The sequence below is a fragment of the Monodon monoceros genome, unplaced genomic scaffold, assembly GCF_005190385.1.
Source record: "Monodon monoceros isolate NGI ecotype Baffin Bay Population unplaced genomic scaffold, NGI_Narwhal_1 Super_Scaffold_7, whole genome shotgun sequence".
In the NCBI taxonomy this organism is placed as follows: domain Eukaryota; kingdom Metazoa; phylum Chordata; class Mammalia; order Artiodactyla; family Monodontidae; genus Monodon; species Monodon monoceros.
The window spans coordinates 83,482,330-83,500,801 of record NW_021703784.1 but is presented as its reverse complement, the minus strand read 5'-3'; the positions used below and the strand labels follow the sequence as shown (position 1 = coordinate 83,500,801).

Here is an 18,472-nt window from a genome sequence, read left to right as displayed (position 1 = left end):
TGGTGAGTGGTGAAAAAATACTGAATGCCTAGGAACATTACCAAAACAAATGGTTAAATTAACCCACTGGCTTTAATCAATGGAAACATAAACTGAGTTTGTAAAAATCATCTCTGGGGGGCTTCCCTGGTGGCGCAGTGGCTGAGAGTCCGCCTGCCGATGCAGGGGACACGGGTTCGTGCCCCAGTCCGGGAAGATCCCACATGCCGCGGAGCGGCTGGGCCCGTGAGCCATGGCCGCTGAGCCTGCGCGTGTGGAGCCTGTGCTCCGCAACGGGAGAGGCCACAGCAGTGAGAGGCCCGCGTACCGCAAAAAAAAAAAAAAAAAAATCATCTCTGGGTCTCTTTCTACATGTGGCAAAATTCAAGCATCACCATAGAAAAGGAAATAAATAAAGTTATGCTGACCAAGCGTTACAATCAATTAGTGACAGTCCTCCATCCCATTGATTACAAATTGAAAAAGAATATTTTACCCCACAAATACCTAAGGTATTTCTACTATAACTTCTTTTAAATTAAGAGCCTAAATGTCAAAGTCTTACCATATTGAGGGACCTACAATGAAATTTGTTTTACACTGTAATGCTCATTTAAGGATGTTTCAGTCAGTCCCACAGGAACTAAGGACCCAGACAAAAGTTTAAGTGATGTTCTAGTTAATTCTTCATATAAAGGTCATGCCAAATTACACTCTGCGCGCGCACGTGTTTGTGCGCGCACACACTCCCGCCTCAGAACCTCTCAATCCACCAGGTTTACCTGAAGCATTTTGTCAGGGCTGGGCTCAATGCCAGGTGGCATGTTGCTTGGGTCAAAAGCCAACTGTTCAACCTCAGCAAAGTAATTAACTGGATTCCGGTTTAAGACCAGTTTACCAACTGGGATAAGAGGGTAGTCATTGTGAGGCCAAACCTAAAAGTAATGCCATATTCACAATTACCAGACAATCAACAGAAGGAACTTAAAGTACCCATAAAAATACCAGCTTTCAAATACAATGAAGCCAATGATGATAAGTGAAAATAACATTTTTGAATCCAACAAAATGATAAGAACTTAAGGTGAGTGCATTGGTTAAAACTTTCACAACAGTAAACAGTAAACATTGAGTCTTTCCCTGGGCAAAAGTACATCAGCTCATCAAAATTTGTTCCCTGCTAATAACAATATATCAGGCCACCCAGATGAACTTAGTAAACTCATCAAACAGGAACTGGAAGGGAAATGCTGGTGAGCCCTCACGCACAGGCTAGGAAACTCTTAAGTGGTACCACTGTGTTTTGTATACAACTTACGAATGCTTGACCACAATTTTTTTTAATTAGTTGCAAAGACACTTAAAAAAGAAAACAGTTTAGTTGTTAACTGACTCACCTTGGTAATATCAAATGGATTAAATGGGAAAGTTTCTGCCTGTTTAAATGTCATGACCTGGATGTAAAAAGTCCAGGAGGGGTAGTTGCCTGTGGCAATGGCATTAAAAAGATCCCGGAGGCCATAGTCAGGATCTTCCTGGGCAAGTCTTGCTGCATCTTCAACAGAAAGGTTTTTGATGCCCTGGTCAGTCTACAGAATGAAAGAAAAGAAGCTCAAACTGAAACTTATTAGCAAAGTTATCCAACTTTAATCAATAATTCATTGAAGGATTATGAGTAACACCAACCAAAGGCTGGATTTTCCTTCTAACAGTAATCCTACTGTTCAAATCTGATACAAGTATGAATTTATCACTAAGAAATTCTACTTGATTATCCTGATTCTTCTCAGTGTCCAAGGAATCTGTCTACACATTTTATATTTAAAATTAGTCTTTCTTTCCCTTTATGTATTCTATATTATTTGAATTTTTAAAATTGTTGACAGTTTATTTTCAATTTTTCACTCATAGAGAATGCTACATTACTGTCTTCAGACAAGCTAAAACAATTTTTGCTATAAAATATATATAACAAAATTTATCTTTTAACCATTTTAAAGAGTCCAATTCAGTGGATTTCTTTGAGGACATATCTTAAAATGGAACTGTTGGATCATATGGTAATTCTAAGTTTAAATTCTTGAGGAATTTCAAAACTGTTTTCCAGAGCGGCTATTATTTGAATTTTTATACTCATGCTATTTTCAGATCAGAAAAAAAAATTAAAATATAATTTTTTTTTTTTTTGTCTGTGTTGGGTCTTCGTTCCTGCACGCAGGCTTTCTCTAGTTGCGTCGAGCGGGGGCTACTCTTTGTTGCGGTGCGCAGGCTTCTTGTTGCGGTGGCTTTTCTTGTTGCGGAGCATAGGCTTTAGGTGCCCAGGCTTCAGTAGTTGCAGTATGCGGGCTCAGTAGTTGTGGCTCACAGGCTCTAGGTCACGCGGGCTTCAGTAGCTGTGGTACACGGGCTCAGTAGTTGTGGCGCACAGGCTCTAGAGCACAGGCTCAGTAGTTGTGGCGCAGGGGCTTAGTTGCTCTGCGGCATGTGGGATCTTCCCGGACCAGGGATCGAACCTGTGTCCCCTGCACTGGCAGGCAGATTCTTAACCACTGCGCCACCAGGGAAGTCCAAAATATATTTTAAAAATAAGCAAATGATTAATGAAATTAAAGGACTTGCCCTTTTTTTTTTTGCATGAAGTAATTTTTTAAATTCCCTGTTTTATAATAGCTCAAGTCAGTTACTGAGATTGTGCTGAGCTAGTATCCCTCCACCTCAACTGTCTTCCTTTTTTCTTTTTTTTAAGAAATCACAGAGTCACAGTTTGTAGAGCTGAAAAGAACTTCAGTACAGCCGCTCTAAAGCAGTTCTCTGAGTATGAGCAACTAAAATCAGTATTCTGACCTTCTAAACAAGCCATTAAGATCCAAAGAAGTTAAGTCACTTTCACAAGCGCCCCTATTATCATCCCATCCTGCTCTTCAACAGAGTTCCCACCGGTATCTTATTCTGAAAGATCCCCAACAACTCAGGCACCATGGAAATATTTCTTTAGCAAGTCAACTCTGGAAGGCTGGTCTATTTCTACCACAGAAATCCCAACTCTTTCTAGCCAGTGGGAAGGTTTAAACTCTTCTTACTATTAGATCTTCAGGATTAGAAAATGGAAGTCACCATCTGCAGATCACCCAGCTAATACAGTAAACTGTGCAATAATATTTCAATACCTTTCTGATTTTAACTGAATCCCCTGGGTTTAGAAAAGAATAATCTTAGGTCAGAATAATCCAGATTGATGAACCTATGTAGATCTCATGCTACCTCAGAGTCCTCTGCTGAACAGACCCATAAGGAATCCAATCTTTCCAGGACCGCTGACAGCTGGGACTATTACCAAACTTTACTGTGACAGAACTGGAGCTCAGAGAACTTTTTTTTTTTAATAAATTTATTTATTTATTTTTGGCTGTGTTGGGTCTTCGTTTCTGTGCGAGGGCTTTCTCTAGTTGCAGCGAGCAGGGGCCACTCTTCATCACGGTGCGCGGGCCTCTCACTATCGTGGCCTCTCTTGTTGCGGAGCACAGGCGCCAGACGCACAGGCTCAGTAGTTGTGGCTCACGGGCCCAGTTGCTCCGCGGCATGTAGGATCCTCCCAGGCCAGGGCTCGAACCCGTGTCCCCTGCATTAGCAGGCAGACTCTCAACCACTGCGCCACCAGGGAAGCCCCCCAGAGAACTTTTAATAATATACCAAGTGCCAGTTCTCTAGAAGAGGGAAGATTTGAGTTCAGATTGTTTTAACTACAAAGCCACAACATGCTAGCTGTCTGAGATACAATCATTTAGTTCTGCTCTAAGTGACGCTATGCTGCTCCTTTTGGCAATTACAAGCCAATGGGTCAACTGTTTCCTGCAACCGTTCCTTGCCAAAGATTATAGATCCGAGTCGTAAGTATAAAGACAGGTGACAGTTTTCCTGTTTGATATACCCACATAAGTTGTTCAGATAACGATTAAAACAGGACAGAAGAAAATAGGTCTTTGGGATATCATTAAGGGGGAACCTATATTTGTCATGCGTCCACTTCTGTCTCTGCTTATTTTAGCAGTAGTTATTTGGAAACAAGTTCTTAGGCAACCAGAGGATTTTTAATAACCTTCTAGAGTTCTCTGGCAATATTACTTATTCTAACCAATGCCAAGATCATACTAAGAGAACCCTTTAAAACACCTCAGTTAATTAAAAGATTCTCAAAAACTTCCCCAAAAGTAACTGATCTGATCTGATTGTATGAAAGCACGTGAAAAAAACAAATTTTGGGCGGGAGGAAAGCAGCAGCCAGGCAGCCCAGCACACCCCTCCAACCCCCGACTGCTGCCATGATGCCCAAGAGGAAGGTCAGTTCTGCAGAGGGGTCAGGGAATGAGGAGCCCAAGAGGAGATCTGCAAGGTTGTCAGCTAAACCCGCTCCTGCAAAAGTGGAAATGAAGCCCAAAAAGCCAGCAGGAAAGGATAAATGTTCAGACAAAAAGTGCAAACGAAAGGCAAAAGGGGGGCTTCCCTGGTGGCGCACTGGTTAAGAGTCCGCCTGCCGATGCAGGGGACATGGGTTCGTGCCCCGGTCCGGGAAGATCCTACATGCCGCGGAGCGCCTGGGCCTGTGAGCCATGGCCACTGAGCCTGCACGTTCGGAGCCTGTGCTCCGCAACGGGAGAGGCCACAACAGTGAGAGGGCCGCGGACCGCAAAAAAATAAAAAATAAAAATAAATAAAAAAGGCAAAAGGGGAGCAAAGGGAAAACAGGCCAAAGTGGCTAACCAAGAGACTAAAGATGATTTACCTGCAGGAGACGGAGAAACTAAAAACGAGGAGAGCCCAGCCTCTGATGAAGCAGGAGAGAAAGAAGCCAAGACTGATTAATATCACACACCCGGTCCTATCAGTGGTCCCTGTCTCCCTTCTTGTGCAATCCAGAGGAATATTTTTATCAACTATTTTGTAAATCCAAGTTTTTTAGTAGCTTTAGAAACAGTTTTAAGAAGGAGGAAATTCCACCTCATCCCATTTTTTTAAGTGTAAATGCTTTTTTTAAGAGGTGAAATCATTTGCTGGTTATTTTTTGGTACAACCAGAAAATAGTGGGATATTGAATATGGGAGGCTTTGATTGTCTCAGGTGTCAGCTTAACATTCCATAAATGGGGATAGCTTTTATATCCTATAATACAAAGCATACCAAATGGCAATTTGGAGTCAGTTGTGCATTTAAACGTCTTGAACACTTTAAATTACGTCTCTTCCCATGTTGTTTTTGGTAGAATTGTTTCCTAAAGCAAACCACCCCTTGATCTTGGCTCTCCTGGTCAGAATTGTATGCACTCTGCTACATCTTTGGTCGTGGTAGTCCAGTTTTCCTAGTAACTTCATTAACATGCTATGAACAATTGAAAATTCGAGTACATAGTGTATATATGATATTAAATCGTGAATTAGTGGGACTTATGATGTAACAGCACATCAACGTTGGAAGGTATTGGTACTTGATATTCCGTTAAGGAAAATTTGCCTCCAAATTTTAAGCTGGAAAGTCACTGAAATAAGTGACTCTGTGTAGTTGTGATTTTGTTTAGAAAAGAATCACAACTACATGATTTTTGTAGATTTTTTTGTACATATGTTAAGAACTGTGTACAAATTGAAATGTCTGTGTACTGATCCTCAAAACAACCAATAAAATCTCAATTATGAAAGAAAAAAACAGAATTTTTGTTTTCTGACATTTGTAACTGATTTTTCTAGGTGCCTTGTGCATGATATATCCTCAATAAATCCTTAAAAATGGATGGATGGGACTTCCCCTGGTGGTGCAGTGGTTAAGAATCTGCCTGCCAATGCAGGGGACATGGGTTAGATCCCTGGTCCGGGAAGATCCCACGTGCCACGGAGCAACTAAGTTGTGTGCCACAACTACTGAGCCTGCGCTCTAGAGCCTGTAAGCCACAACTACTGAAGCCCATGTGCCTAGAGCCCATGCTCCGCAACAAGAGAAGCCACCGCAATGAGAAGCCCACGCACCGCAAGGAAGAGTAGCCCCTGCTCGCTGCAACTAGAGAAAGCATGTGCAGCAATGAAGACCCAACACAGCCAAAAGTAAAATAAATTAGAAAAAAATTATATAAAAAAATAAAGTTCTATTTAAAAAAATGGATGGATGAATTAAAAAGTTAGGAGAAATGTTTTTGGAAAGATAGCATCATATGTTGAAAATGAGAGTGAGATTGGTATTACAGATAGAAATGCCCCAATTCTGTCTTAATCCCCTCCTGAACCCCAAAACCATATATGCTCAGAACAATGTACTCAGGGCTAGGAAAGGCAAAGCAATATAACACTTTACTGTTTGCTAACACTTGACTCTAAACTCCAACAAAGAACTCTAGGCTAAACCAGGTAGGAATTTCCTTTTACCTAGCTTAGAGACCTGTATTATCTCTTTTTTTTTTTTAATAAATTTATTTATTTTTGGCTGCGTTGGGTCTTCATTGCTGTGAGCGGGCTTTCTCTAGTTGCGGTGAGCGGGGGCTACTCTTCGTTGGGGCGCGCGGGCTTCTCATTGTCGTGGCTTCTCTTGTTGCGGAGCACGGGCTCTAGGCGCGCAGGCTTCAGTAGTTGTGGCACGTGGGCTCAGTAGTTGTGGCACACAGGCTTAGTTGCTCCGCAGCATGTAGGATCTTCCCGGGCCAGGGCCCGAACCCGTGTCCCCTGCATTGGCAGGCGGATTCTTAACCACTGCGCCACCAGGGAAGCCCTATCTCTTTACCTTTGATCTAAAACCTTAGATCTTCCTTCTCCAGAGAGAAAATAATATCAACGTGCACCTGCCGGCACCAAAAATATTAAACCAGAGAGCAAGCACAAAATGAGCATTTTCCGAAATATTTATGGCAGAGCTTCCCAAATATTTATGGCAGAGCTCCTTGGGAGCTTGATTGCTGATAGTAGCTGTGTGCTATTACCCTCCAGCCACATGAAGAGACCAAAGAGAGACTACACACAGTTCTTCTAATTGGGCAGCGTGAGTCTATTCACTCAAGCTGTGGTCAACACAACAGTCATGGTCCTACTCGACCAGATCAATACTTGTCATCCTTGAGGGTAGAGGTATGGCTAACGTGGGGGAGGCCTTGATTCTTGCCCAATCCTCAGAAGAAGTAAGGATACGTGGGTGGTGGGAGCCTTCCACCGCACTGCCCAAAGGCAACATGTACCTTATAATGGAATTTGCAGTAAACAGCCTTTCCATTCGCATCAACCAGTTTGAAAGTATGCGATCCATATCCATTCATGTGCCTGTGTCCATCTGGTATCCCTCGATCACTGAATAGGAAGGAAACCTAAGGAACAGAAAAGTAAAGTGTAAAATTTTTCAGTTTAAATCAAAACATCTTATATTTTTAAGACATTCCTAAGTTTCCATAAAAATCTCCTAATGACATGGAACATACTAGCCAAGTGCCCATAGGAAAGGTTACCATTTGTAAAAAATGACAAACAGAAGAATTTTAAAGCAGAATGGTATATAAATCATTAACCTCATGGCTCAAAATTCTATAAAGAAACGTTAAAACAAATCTGAAAACTAGCCTAACTTGCTATTCAAATTTTAATTTAATAGAAAATTTGTTTGGTACTACTTTCCCCTCATTTCCCTAATACAAAGAACTTTACTCCCTACTAGAAACTTTAATCCTTAATATTGCTAAATATCAATTGATAATGATTCTAGAATCATGTAAGGTCTATGAATGGGGAAAGATTAAGAAAATCAATCATTATAAAACCCTTCAAGGATCAATAAATCTGAGGAAGCCTCCCAAAAAGAAAGTCAAAAACCAATTCCAATAAAATAGGCAAAACTGGAGAAAAACGTATGAGGCATAATTAAGAGTTCCATATCAGGTGATATAACATAGCGAAAAAAGAGGTGTTCCCACCTGATGCAGAGACTCAGGACGCAGGCTCCAAAAGTCCCAGACCATGTCAGGATCCTTTAGGTGCGTTTGAGGGTTTCTCTTTTGGCTGTGGATAAAGGATGGAAACTAAATGGAAAAAGAGAGAAAAAAAATCCAAAAATTAAGTTTACAGGAATTATGGTGTCTTATACATTGCTTAACGCTAGGTTTACAGATTATAATTTTGAACAATGTAATCCTAGAATTTTAAGCTGCAAAACCCTAAAATGAAATTTGCCCTCTACGTGTTTCTAGGGCAAATTGCCTCTTTTTATTCATCTTCCAAGCTCTGCAAGGAAAACTGGACTATTCCCATAACATCAGTGAATCCCGAAATGCCAAACTAAGACCAATGATAACTGTTGTTAGTTGACCTTATAAAAAGATATTAAATACAGAAAAAATTTTTAAAAAGGCAATCTAGCCAATCCAAATTCTCTTCTTTCTGCCCTTCCCAGGGCTTTTCCTCAAATGCCAATCTATACAGAGTATTTGAAAGCAATTTAAATCAGCAGAGTGCAAAATGCTTCATCACCTACCAATATGGCATCCCTGATGAAGAAAATGGGGGTGTTATTTCCAACAAGATCCCAATTACCATCCTCCGTGTAAAATTTCACTGCAAACCCTCGAGGGTCACGAACAGTGTCAGCTGAGCCTGATTCTCCAGCTAGAAGATTCAAATGAGAAAAATGAAGCCTCCACAAGAGTACTTTGCATCCAAGAAGCCTAAAGTCATAAAGAAACACTGGGATCTATCCTTTCCAATTCGTTTTCTAGAAGTAAATTAGGTATTTAAGTGCCTGGGTTATTATTTCTACTACCCACCAGCTAACTCAGACTAAAAAGTAAACAAAAGAATTAACTGAGAGAAATGAGAGAGTGTTATGTAACAACAGCTGAAAAGATTATCCACTTAACATAAAAAGATAGCTTTGTTCAAACAGGTAATTAAAATTTAAATTAAGGGAAGAGAATAATTATGAAGATTAAGGTAGTGAACAAAGAGAATAAGTGAGTGTCAAAATTATGAGGTTAATACTAAGAAAATGAGTCAAAACATAAATTCTTATTCTTAATTTCATTTACTTTTGCATTCCACAGTATTTTTAAAATGCACAAGTTCATGCAGAAACAGAATTAACCAGGCATTGTGGTGTGTTGAGATGCAGTTTGATAGCTCTAACTCTTACTAGCTCTGTAACATGAGGAAAATCACTTACTCTCTCTGAAATAGAAAGAACCCCATCTTGCAAAGTACATCTACAGACTATAAACAATGTCAGTAAAGCACCAACCATGGATGGCATAGAGTTAATTCTCAATAAAGGGCAACTGTTATCATGGCTACTGAGTAAGATTCCCACTTCATGCAACCACTTGTAGGAAAAATTCTTTCCAAATGTCACAGAATTGCAGAGGCGGCCTCTGCATAAGTATGATTTCCTAAGACCTCAACAAACAGAATTATAAGTAACTTTCTACATGTCTTAAAATACTTTTTCTACTGTAAAACCTTGCTATCATTTGAAGAAGTGCTTGTTTTCTATTGTCTGGTAAGTTTTGTCTTGAAATTAAGTTATAAATGCCCCAGATAAGATACACGGTTGAGTTAAGCAACACCAGTAATGCAAACAGACCAACTTACCAACAGTGGAGAAGCGAACTGCAATGGGCGTCCTCTTTCCAATGTGCTCAAACACCTTCGCCTTGGAGTATCTGGTAATGTCATGCGTGACCTCAAAGTAGCCAAAAGCCCCTAAGGAAAAAGACACAGAAATCCTCATCACAAGACCGTCACTCAGGCCATCAGGCCCTCAATAGGCATCTGCGTGAGAGAGAAACTGGTGGCTTAGCACTGGCCTTCTGGGAGCTTCCAAGATGATGGGAGAAGGGGAGATAACCAAACACAAAATGATGAGAGCAAAATGCAAAGTCCTAGGTCACTTAGTACTAAGCTGAGTGCTACACAGCTGGAGCCAAAGAGGAGGAGGAGATGGGTGGGACCAGAAGGAAAGAGCCAAGGTTGCCACGAGGACACAGGGCCTGAGAGGCCCCTGAAGTAGAGGCAGGACCTAGGAGAGAAAGAACAGGGTGGAGAGGAGGAAAAAACACAGGGAGAGAAGGATTGAGCATGTACGAAGGTCGCCACAGAGCCAAACAACAAACTGAACAGCATATCAAGATCATGAGGGAAAAGACACGCAAAAAAAGCTGGAGAAGATGGAAGAGCAAATAAAGAAATTGGGAAGTCCTAACTGGGAGTCCAAGTAAGCAGCTAAAACAAAACAACTTCTTCTTTTCTATCAAGCTTTGTTTTTCCTATTGAGTTTTTAGCTTTCTTTTAAACACCACCCCCATCTTTTGTTTCTCTAATAAATGCAAGATAAAAGTTTTACAGAAGTTTTCAACAGAAAGGAAAAATCACCACAAACCCACCACACTAACACAACCGTCATCGATTTTGCCCAGTTCATTCCAGTGTTTATCCAGTTAAGTGCACCATCTAAATCTAATTATAATTACAGTATGTCTGTGTCGGTACTTCCACATTTTTACTTCTTCACTAAACTGCAAAATGGACTAAAAGGAAGATTACTTTTATTTTCAGTAAAAAATATTTTATATATAATGTGAAATCCAGGGAAATAACCATCATTTAATTATTGACTCCTCTATTGACAGACATTTTTTCCCTTCCCCCTGGAATGGAGATTTGGCACTTCTATTAAAGGAGCTCTGATCCTTTGAGAAGGAATTTTTAACCCAGGTGTTATGAAACAGTCCTTTTACAACAAATGAACACAGTTCTCACCTGCTCCTTTGGCATGCACGACTCTCTCAGGAATTCTCTCCCGGTCAAAGTGAGCCATTTCATCAGTGAAAACCACATCCTGAACAAGAAGGGGCCCGCGGGGCCCTGCTGTAAGAATATTGAGTTTGTCTCCTATCGGATTACCCGCTCCGGTGGTCAAGACATCAGGTTTCTAAGTGAACATGAGAGGAGAAGAGTGCAAGAGAGTCAGTACAATCACACACTTAATTTCCGCCATCACAGGGCACATCGTTTTGCATTTTTTATACCTTCTACCCAAACTCTTTTTAAATTTCCTGTGTCAAAAGTACTGAAATACTCAAAATATGCAATTGCCTGAAATTTATAGTCAGGTCGCAGAAATCCTAAGAAATCTGCTCTGAGCAGCAGGAAGATGGCTAAATAACTCGCCAGCTTGCTCCACCCCTGCTCCAGCTACAGCCGCCGGGCTCCACACAGGAAACCCCAGATACGGATCCACCCAAACGGATCCTATGTGCTGAACGTGGAACGTCCAAACTAATAGTGAGACGATGGTCCCCACAGAAGCTATGCCTGTAAATGCTTTCCTCAATCTTATAAACTCTTCCTGACTGCTGCAGAGGTCAAGGCGGGTCATCCTGTACAATGCATTCATTTCTCTCAAGCAGTGTGTACCAGCTATTTGCAACATCTCTTTTCAATTCCAAGAAAAAAAAAAAGTCAGTGGCTTTTGTTGTCACTGATAATAAACAGTTATTGGTAAGATGGATTATAGTACTAATTTTCTTTTTTCTTTTAAACTTCTTTTATTAATTTATTTTTGGCTGCATTGGGTTTTCGTTGCTGTGTGCAGGCTTTCTCTAGTTGCGGCGAGCAGGGGCTACTCTTCCTTGTGGTGTGCAGACCTCTCATTGCGGTGGCGTCTCTTGCTGCGGAGCACGGGCTCTAGGCGCACAGGCTTCACTAGTTGTGGCACATGGGCTCAGTAGTTGTGGCTCACGGGCTCTAGAGCGCAGGCTCAGTAGTTGTGGTGCATGGGCTTAGTTGCTCTGCAGCAAACGGGATCTTCCCGGACCAGGACTCGAACCCGTGTCCCCTGCACTGGCAGGTGGATTCTTAACCACTGCGCCACCAGGGAAGTCTCTATAGTATTAATTTTCTAAAGATGCCAAATGTCTCTGAGATGAGATAGGTTGTTTTATGGTAATAAAGAATTAGCTTTCATCCACCCAATTCTCCCATTTCCGTTACATCAGAAGCCTCTCAGCTGTCCCTTCTCTAGAGTGGGGACAGCACTTTTAAGCCTCACATGATCCTGGGCAGCTCCCAGCTGTGGTCACACTCTGCTTTTGACTACAGCCAACTGCCTCTCCCATGACCTCCCCTGGTCACTAGGAAATCAGGGGAGATGCAGAGCTAAGCCACCTCCAACTGGGTGGGTCCAACCCCCAGCCTTGCCAATTACCAGATGTGTGGCTACTAACAAGTTACTTAGTATTTCTGAGGTTATTTTTCATCTGAAAAATGGACAAAAAATAACTACTTCCCAGGGTTAACACATGGATTAAGAGAACTGAATGTACACAAAATAAGGCCACACACCAGGCAAATACATGTTACTGCTGTACTGGCCATGAGAAAGTGACCTGATACCAGAAACAAAGCATTTCTGGCTTTATTTTTCTAGAAACCATGACAGATGTGTAGGTATCCATCCAGACTCTGTCGCCCTATCCCCTACCCATCTGGCAACAAACCCTTCCAAACTATATGAAAGTTTACGTGTCCAGTGTGTGGTTACCACCCAATCACACCACCCCCTTTTGAAGACACACATGCGCTAGTAAGTGTGACACTGTATACTTGTTTAAAATCTAAACTAGAAAATGAATCAGAGAAAGAAAGAGTGAAATTGCACAACTTCACCTTTAGTTTAAACCTAAAACCTTGATTTTTCAACCTTGGATGTCACTGGAATCACCTGGGAACTTTTTTTAAGTTTTTTTTTAAATTTATTTTATTTAATTTATTTATTTTTGGCTGTGTTGGGTCTTCGTTGCTATGTGCGGGCTTTCTCTAGTTGGGACGAGCAGGGGCTACTCTTCGTTGCAGTGCGCGGGCTTCTCACTGCAGTGGTTTCTCTTGCTGCGGAGCACGGGCTCTAGGCACGCAGGCTTCAGTAGTTGTGGCACGCAGGCTCAGTAGTTGTGGCACACGGTCTTAGTTGCTCTGTGGCATGTGGGATCTTCCCAGACAAGGGCTTGAACCCGTGTCCTCTGCATTGGCAGGTGGATTCTTAACCACTGCGCCACCAGGGAAGCCCACCTGGAACTTTTTAAAGCACTCGGATGCCTGGCCATCCCCCCTAGAAATTAGTGATACAATTAGTCTAGGTGAGGCCCAGGCTGTTAGTTTTTTGAGCTCTCCAGGTGATTCCTAAGTGAGGCCAGGATTAACCACCACTAACCTAAAGCTTTTGGATGGTCTACAATTAAAATTGTAAAAAGTCTGAGTAAACTAAGTCTGTCCACCCTTTACATGCTCTTTTCATCATATAATCAAGGCACTAAAGGAAACCTAAAAATGGCAGAGGGGGGTGGAGGGGGGGAATGTCCCATAAAGGAGAAGAGTATGAGGGAGAATACCAAGCTTAGTAAAAGGAAAGGTAAACAGGTCAGAGTGTCATTTACTTTTCTGCATCCCTAATACAGGAAGGAGTTGCTGCTGAGAAACAAATGAGACCACACCACAAGACCCCTCCTCATGACCAGGTCAGTGTGATAAAGTCAAGAATAAAAACCATGCCCAAAGGAGGCAGATCAGAGTAAGCCGGATGAGCGAATGAACGAGTGAAGAACTAAAGAATGAGATGGTTTCGCCTGGTGACACTGAATCATGGAATCTTCGCTTGGCAATGCTGGAACATTGCCACCACTGGGACTCCCTCCCCCCAACGCAGGAATCTCCTCCATAACACCCACCCCCTGGAGAAATGAAACCTGGGTTTGTAAGTTACAAATGCAGCATTTGTCATCTCTTCTTATTCCCTGGTCTAATAGATCAATTGTTCTCACTTTTAACACCTTTCCTCACACATGCTAATGGATATGTAATTTGCTTTTAAAACAAGTGTGGCAGGGAAAGCTTCAACATGGTCAGCAAGACAGAAGGGAGGCCAGTGGGCAAAGACTAGGGAGGAAAAGATCCCCGACTTCAGGGGGTGTTTAGGGCAACATCAGATAAGAAAAACTGACTTCAAGCAAAGGTAAGAGTATTTACTAGATGAGAAGAAGGACTCAGTATGTTCGCAGAGATGGAGAGAGTTAACGCAATGATGCTTTACTGAAAGTGAGGGTGGAGCTGGGAAACGGACCTCGAAAGCAAATTTTTAAAACTCATTTCTGAAAAAAAGCTAGCTCCATGCAGCGAGCATTGTGATCAGCCCCAGTGTAGACACAATTTGTTTTTATTTTCGTTTGAGCCAAACTTCCAGGGGTCTCAAGCATTTAGAATAATTTTGAACTTGAAGCAGGAAGCAGTGAAAATCAGCCCTCCAGGGCTACAAGCAATGACAAAAATGTCCTGGAATGGCAAAACTTGGAAGATGATACCTGCTTATATGAGTACAGTCCGATGAAGCCATTCCCTGTACAAGCTGAGAAGGGCAGAGGTGATGGGGCGGGGGTGGGGGGGGCCGGCAGGGGGCGGGATAAGGGAGGGAAGAAGAGAAAAAATGAAAAGTCTACAAACAGCAAAGGCAGCAACCATCTGGCAGCGATGATAAGAGCAACAGCGTGGCAGATTTCAGCCAGAGGCTGGGAGAGAAAGGGCTGGAGGGAAAAATAACTCAGAGTTTGTCTGCAGGTCAAGAACACAAAAAGCAGCCATAGCACACCTGGGTCACATTAGAAGTTCAACAATCCCAAGGTGGACCCCTCTACAGGCTGGATGGTGAGGGGGGCGGCGGCAGGTGGCAGTGGAGCGGGGCATGTGGATTTAGAACAAGGGTCCCTCAGGCGACTCATCTCAACACTCACGCATTCACCAGCCAGGGTCCCTGTCCTCCCCATCGCCACAGACCACAGAGGCTGGCAAGAAGCATCCCTGTGTCCTGCACACACAATGCTATGGGTCTGCAGTCTTGGAGGAGGGTGGACAGAGGGCTCCTGAGGGCAGTGAGTGCCAGGAAAACCATAATACAACCACGTCCTGTAGCCTGCGCCCCTGTTTTTCACAAGCATCAAACAAAAGAAACAATATCCCATGACGCAAGCTCTGGGGTTTCTCTAGGAATATGATGGAGTGTGGTTACTGCTGGTCCAAAGCTAATTAGAAAGGACAAACACAGAATCAATGCAGTTGACAGAACTGCATACGTTCTGTATATGTTCCTCATTTCCCTCTGTAACTTCCATTTCTCAAGCACCTGCCATACACAAGGCCTTATCCTAGCTACCTTCATTCAAGCCTCCCAAGAACCCAGTGAGATAAATGTCATTACTCCCATTTAATGGGTGATGCCACATGCTCAGAGAACTTAAGTAACTTTACACAGATTTCAACGTGGCAGCACACGTTTACCTGCAACATATAACAAGTATGGAAGGGCAAAGATGTACCTGCCTACTTGCTGATTATTGGGGGTTTTTTGTTTGTTTGTTTTAAAACTCAGTGCAAGGTCACTTTACAACTAGAATTTTTTTGAGACAGAAGAGCTTTTCTGTTGCTGGACAATTCTAAGAGCTCCCTCTCTAGAAAAGCAGCATCAGTACCTGTTAATGTGTTTACATCTTTCTGGCTGCCAATTCCTCATGACATTCACACATGCTTCTCCTGGACCGCTCTTCCTGCCCCGCCCATGCCACCCCATGAGCTGGGCCAAGGGCAACTTCTTGTGCCCCACAGAATAAATATTATAATTGTCTGTGTACTTCACAGTTTTTCCTCTCTAGACAGCACACTCCTTTTGCATCTATAGCCCTGACACCTGCCGCAGTGCTCTGTTACCAACAAGTGCACAACCAATGCTGTGGATCCAACATGGGAATGAATTAAACTATGGACCAATATGAAATGGCCAAGAAGGATTATTTCTAAAAAGGAGGAGGATACAACAATAGTCTATGCCTCTCCCTGCACCTCCCCTCCAAAAAATAAAAGAGAAATATTTGAACTTATAACTCCATATTCTGATCAATCACCTGCAGACAAACTTCTTAAAAAAACTGCTGCAGAAATTGGCAAAGAAGTACTTTGGCCTGGCTAAAAACTGGCACCATGATTAGAAAGAAGGACTCAAAGTTAAAGTAAGGGTTTCCCTGGTGGCGCAGTGGTTGAGAGTCCACCTGCCGATGCAGGGGACACGGGTTCGTGCCCCGGTCCAGGAAGATCCCGCATGCCGCGGAGTGGCTAGGCCCGTGCGCCATGGCCGCTGAGCCTGTGCAAAGTTAAAGTAAAATTCCACTTTGGCTTTGCTGTTTGTATTTTTTGGCTCAAACTAAGACATGGATGAAGAAATTTTCCTGGGAGGAGTCAGGTTGGCTTTCTCTGATGAAATATTTTATCAACCTAGCTTCCACTGATTGGTGCCCACTGCTGACACAATTTCCAAGAACTTGCTACCCATCTTAGTTTTCCTTTTTTAAATTGAAAAACAGTGGTCATGCAAACCATCCCCAACTTTCAATCCCAACAGAGTCATAACGACAGCTTAATATTCCCAGAGGTCAATACAGAATATACCTAGTATTTCTAGCAAATCACTGTCTATGACACACCCGTGTACAGAAAACCAAAGACAGTCCTCGTCCTCAGATCTCTTGGTGCTCCAGGCCTCTGTCCTGATCCAAAGAAGGAGGGCGGGGGGGACTTCCCCTGATGGGGCAGTTTGGGAAAGGGACCCAGGCCTGCACAGGGCTCCACTCTCTCCCCTTTGGAAACCAATGGCTGCAGGCAGCAGCCATTCCTCTGGTCATCTCCAGAGCTGCCTAAACACAAGGGGTAAATAAATTCAGCTCAGGAGAGCGGTCTCAGCAGGCCCTCTTGGCCAAAACTCCTAAGCCACGTTCTCCAGTCAAGCCTCTACCGATAATAAAGGTGATTCTGGATTCCTCTCATGCCACCGACTCCCTGCTTCTCTGTCAGCTTAGGTGTGCAACGTGTACGTGAGAGGCCTAACCTACTAGACTCGCTCAAGCCTCAAAACAACAAACAACAGCTTGCTCTGCGGGCGCTGTTCTAAACTCTTTACTCGGTGATCACATTTAATCCATCTCTCCGAGGCAAGGACTATAATAATCTCCATTACACGGAAGAGGAAACTGAGGCACCAAGAAGTTATACAACTTGCTCAAGGCCACCCACCTAGAATGGGGCAGAAGCAGAAATTGAACCCAAGCAGACTGGCTCGAGGACCCAAATCTTACCCACACGCTATAGCACCTCTCAAAACAACATAGCTAACGTCTCCTGCACATATTCTTCCGGCTGGGTAATTGACATGTATTCATCTACACACACGTTTTAGATAAATGAATTCTCACAGCAATACTGCAAAGTAAGGAGAATTATTATTCCATTTTCAATATGGGAAACCAAAGAGGAGGGAGGTGAAGTAACCTGGCCGGTGGTCAAGCCTCAATTTGAACCCTGTCTGACTATAAAGCCTGACCCCTCACCTGACCCCCTTAAAGTTTAAGCCACATAAACTTCGTTTACAACCACCCTAGGGAGGAGAAAGACGGACTTAAGAGACATATCAACCCATGTAGTGTATGAACGTTATTTGCATCTGACTTTGAACAAAGTGTTAAAAAAAGAGAGACGGACAGTGTCAGGGGTCCCCAAGACCACCCCGGGTTCAGTGATTCCCTAGAACTCACAGAACTTAGCATCTAGGCATACTCAGGCCGTTATTTATTACAGCATTTAGGTACAAAGCAAAATAAGCAAGGAGAAAAGGCACAATGAAGTCCAGAGGAAACCAGCACAAGCTTCCAAGAATCCTCTCCCAGAGTCATGCAAGACATGCCTAATTTCCCCAGCAAGCTGTGGCTACTCCCGTGAAATGCTGTCTCACAGGGAAGCTCGTTAGAGACTCGGCACCCAGGGTTTGTACTGGGGGCTGATCATAGAGACACCCTCTGACTCCCGGAAGGAAAGCAGGTGTTCAGCATAAACCACACTGTTTGCACAAATGGCTTAGGCACTGTGAGCCACTCTTACCAGTTAGGGTGGTGGGAACCCTCCAGAAAGCCAAGGTCCAGATGCCAGCCAAGGGCTAACCTTGCCAAGAGGTCTTTCTAAGGGCAGCAGTCTCAGGCCTGCATGGAAACTCTTTTCTGCACAGAGACAATCTGGGAAACTGATCATGCTACTTGGAAATGTGAGGATGTGAGGTATTACTGTTCATTTTGTAGATGTGACCACAGTATTATTTTTAAAAAGTCTTATCTTTTGGAGATATATCCTAAAATATTCACAGATAAAATGATACAGTGCCTGCTATTTGCTTCAAAAATGGGGTGGGGGGGAGTTGGTGGGATTGAAATTCATTATTGAAGCTGAGAGACAAGGCACTTGGAGGTTTGCTAAACTATCCTCCCTATTCAGTTCTGGTTTGAAATTTTCCACAATATAAACTTTTGGGTTTGTTTGTTTGTTTTTCCACGAAGAATCAAAGAGAAATGCCTAAGAAAAGAAATGAGGGAGAAGTTGAAGCAAGGGAGAGAAATAGGGGGCCGCAT

General features: G+C 42.9%; 1 protein-coding gene across 1 annotated transcript in view; it reads right to left on the bottom strand.

Annotated features, from left to right (window-relative positions):
* The window catches only part of CAT (catalase), a 39,814-nt gene that overhangs the window by 12,749 nt on the left and 8,593 nt on the right, over nt 1–18,472 (bottom strand). The window contains exons 2-8 of the mRNA XM_029207397.1: nt 10,746–10,917; nt 9,579–9,689; nt 8,470–8,600; nt 7,913–8,017; nt 7,187–7,312; nt 1,377–1,568; nt 762–914 (exon numbers count right to left, since the gene is read on the bottom strand). Of these exons, the coding sequence (XP_029063230.1) occupies nt 762–914; nt 1,377–1,568; nt 7,187–7,312; nt 7,913–8,017; nt 8,470–8,600; nt 9,579–9,689; nt 10,746–10,917 (990 nt within the window). The remainder of the gene's footprint in view (nt 1–761; nt 915–1,376; nt 1,569–7,186; nt 7,313–7,912; nt 8,018–8,469; nt 8,601–9,578; nt 9,690–10,745; nt 10,918–18,472) is intronic.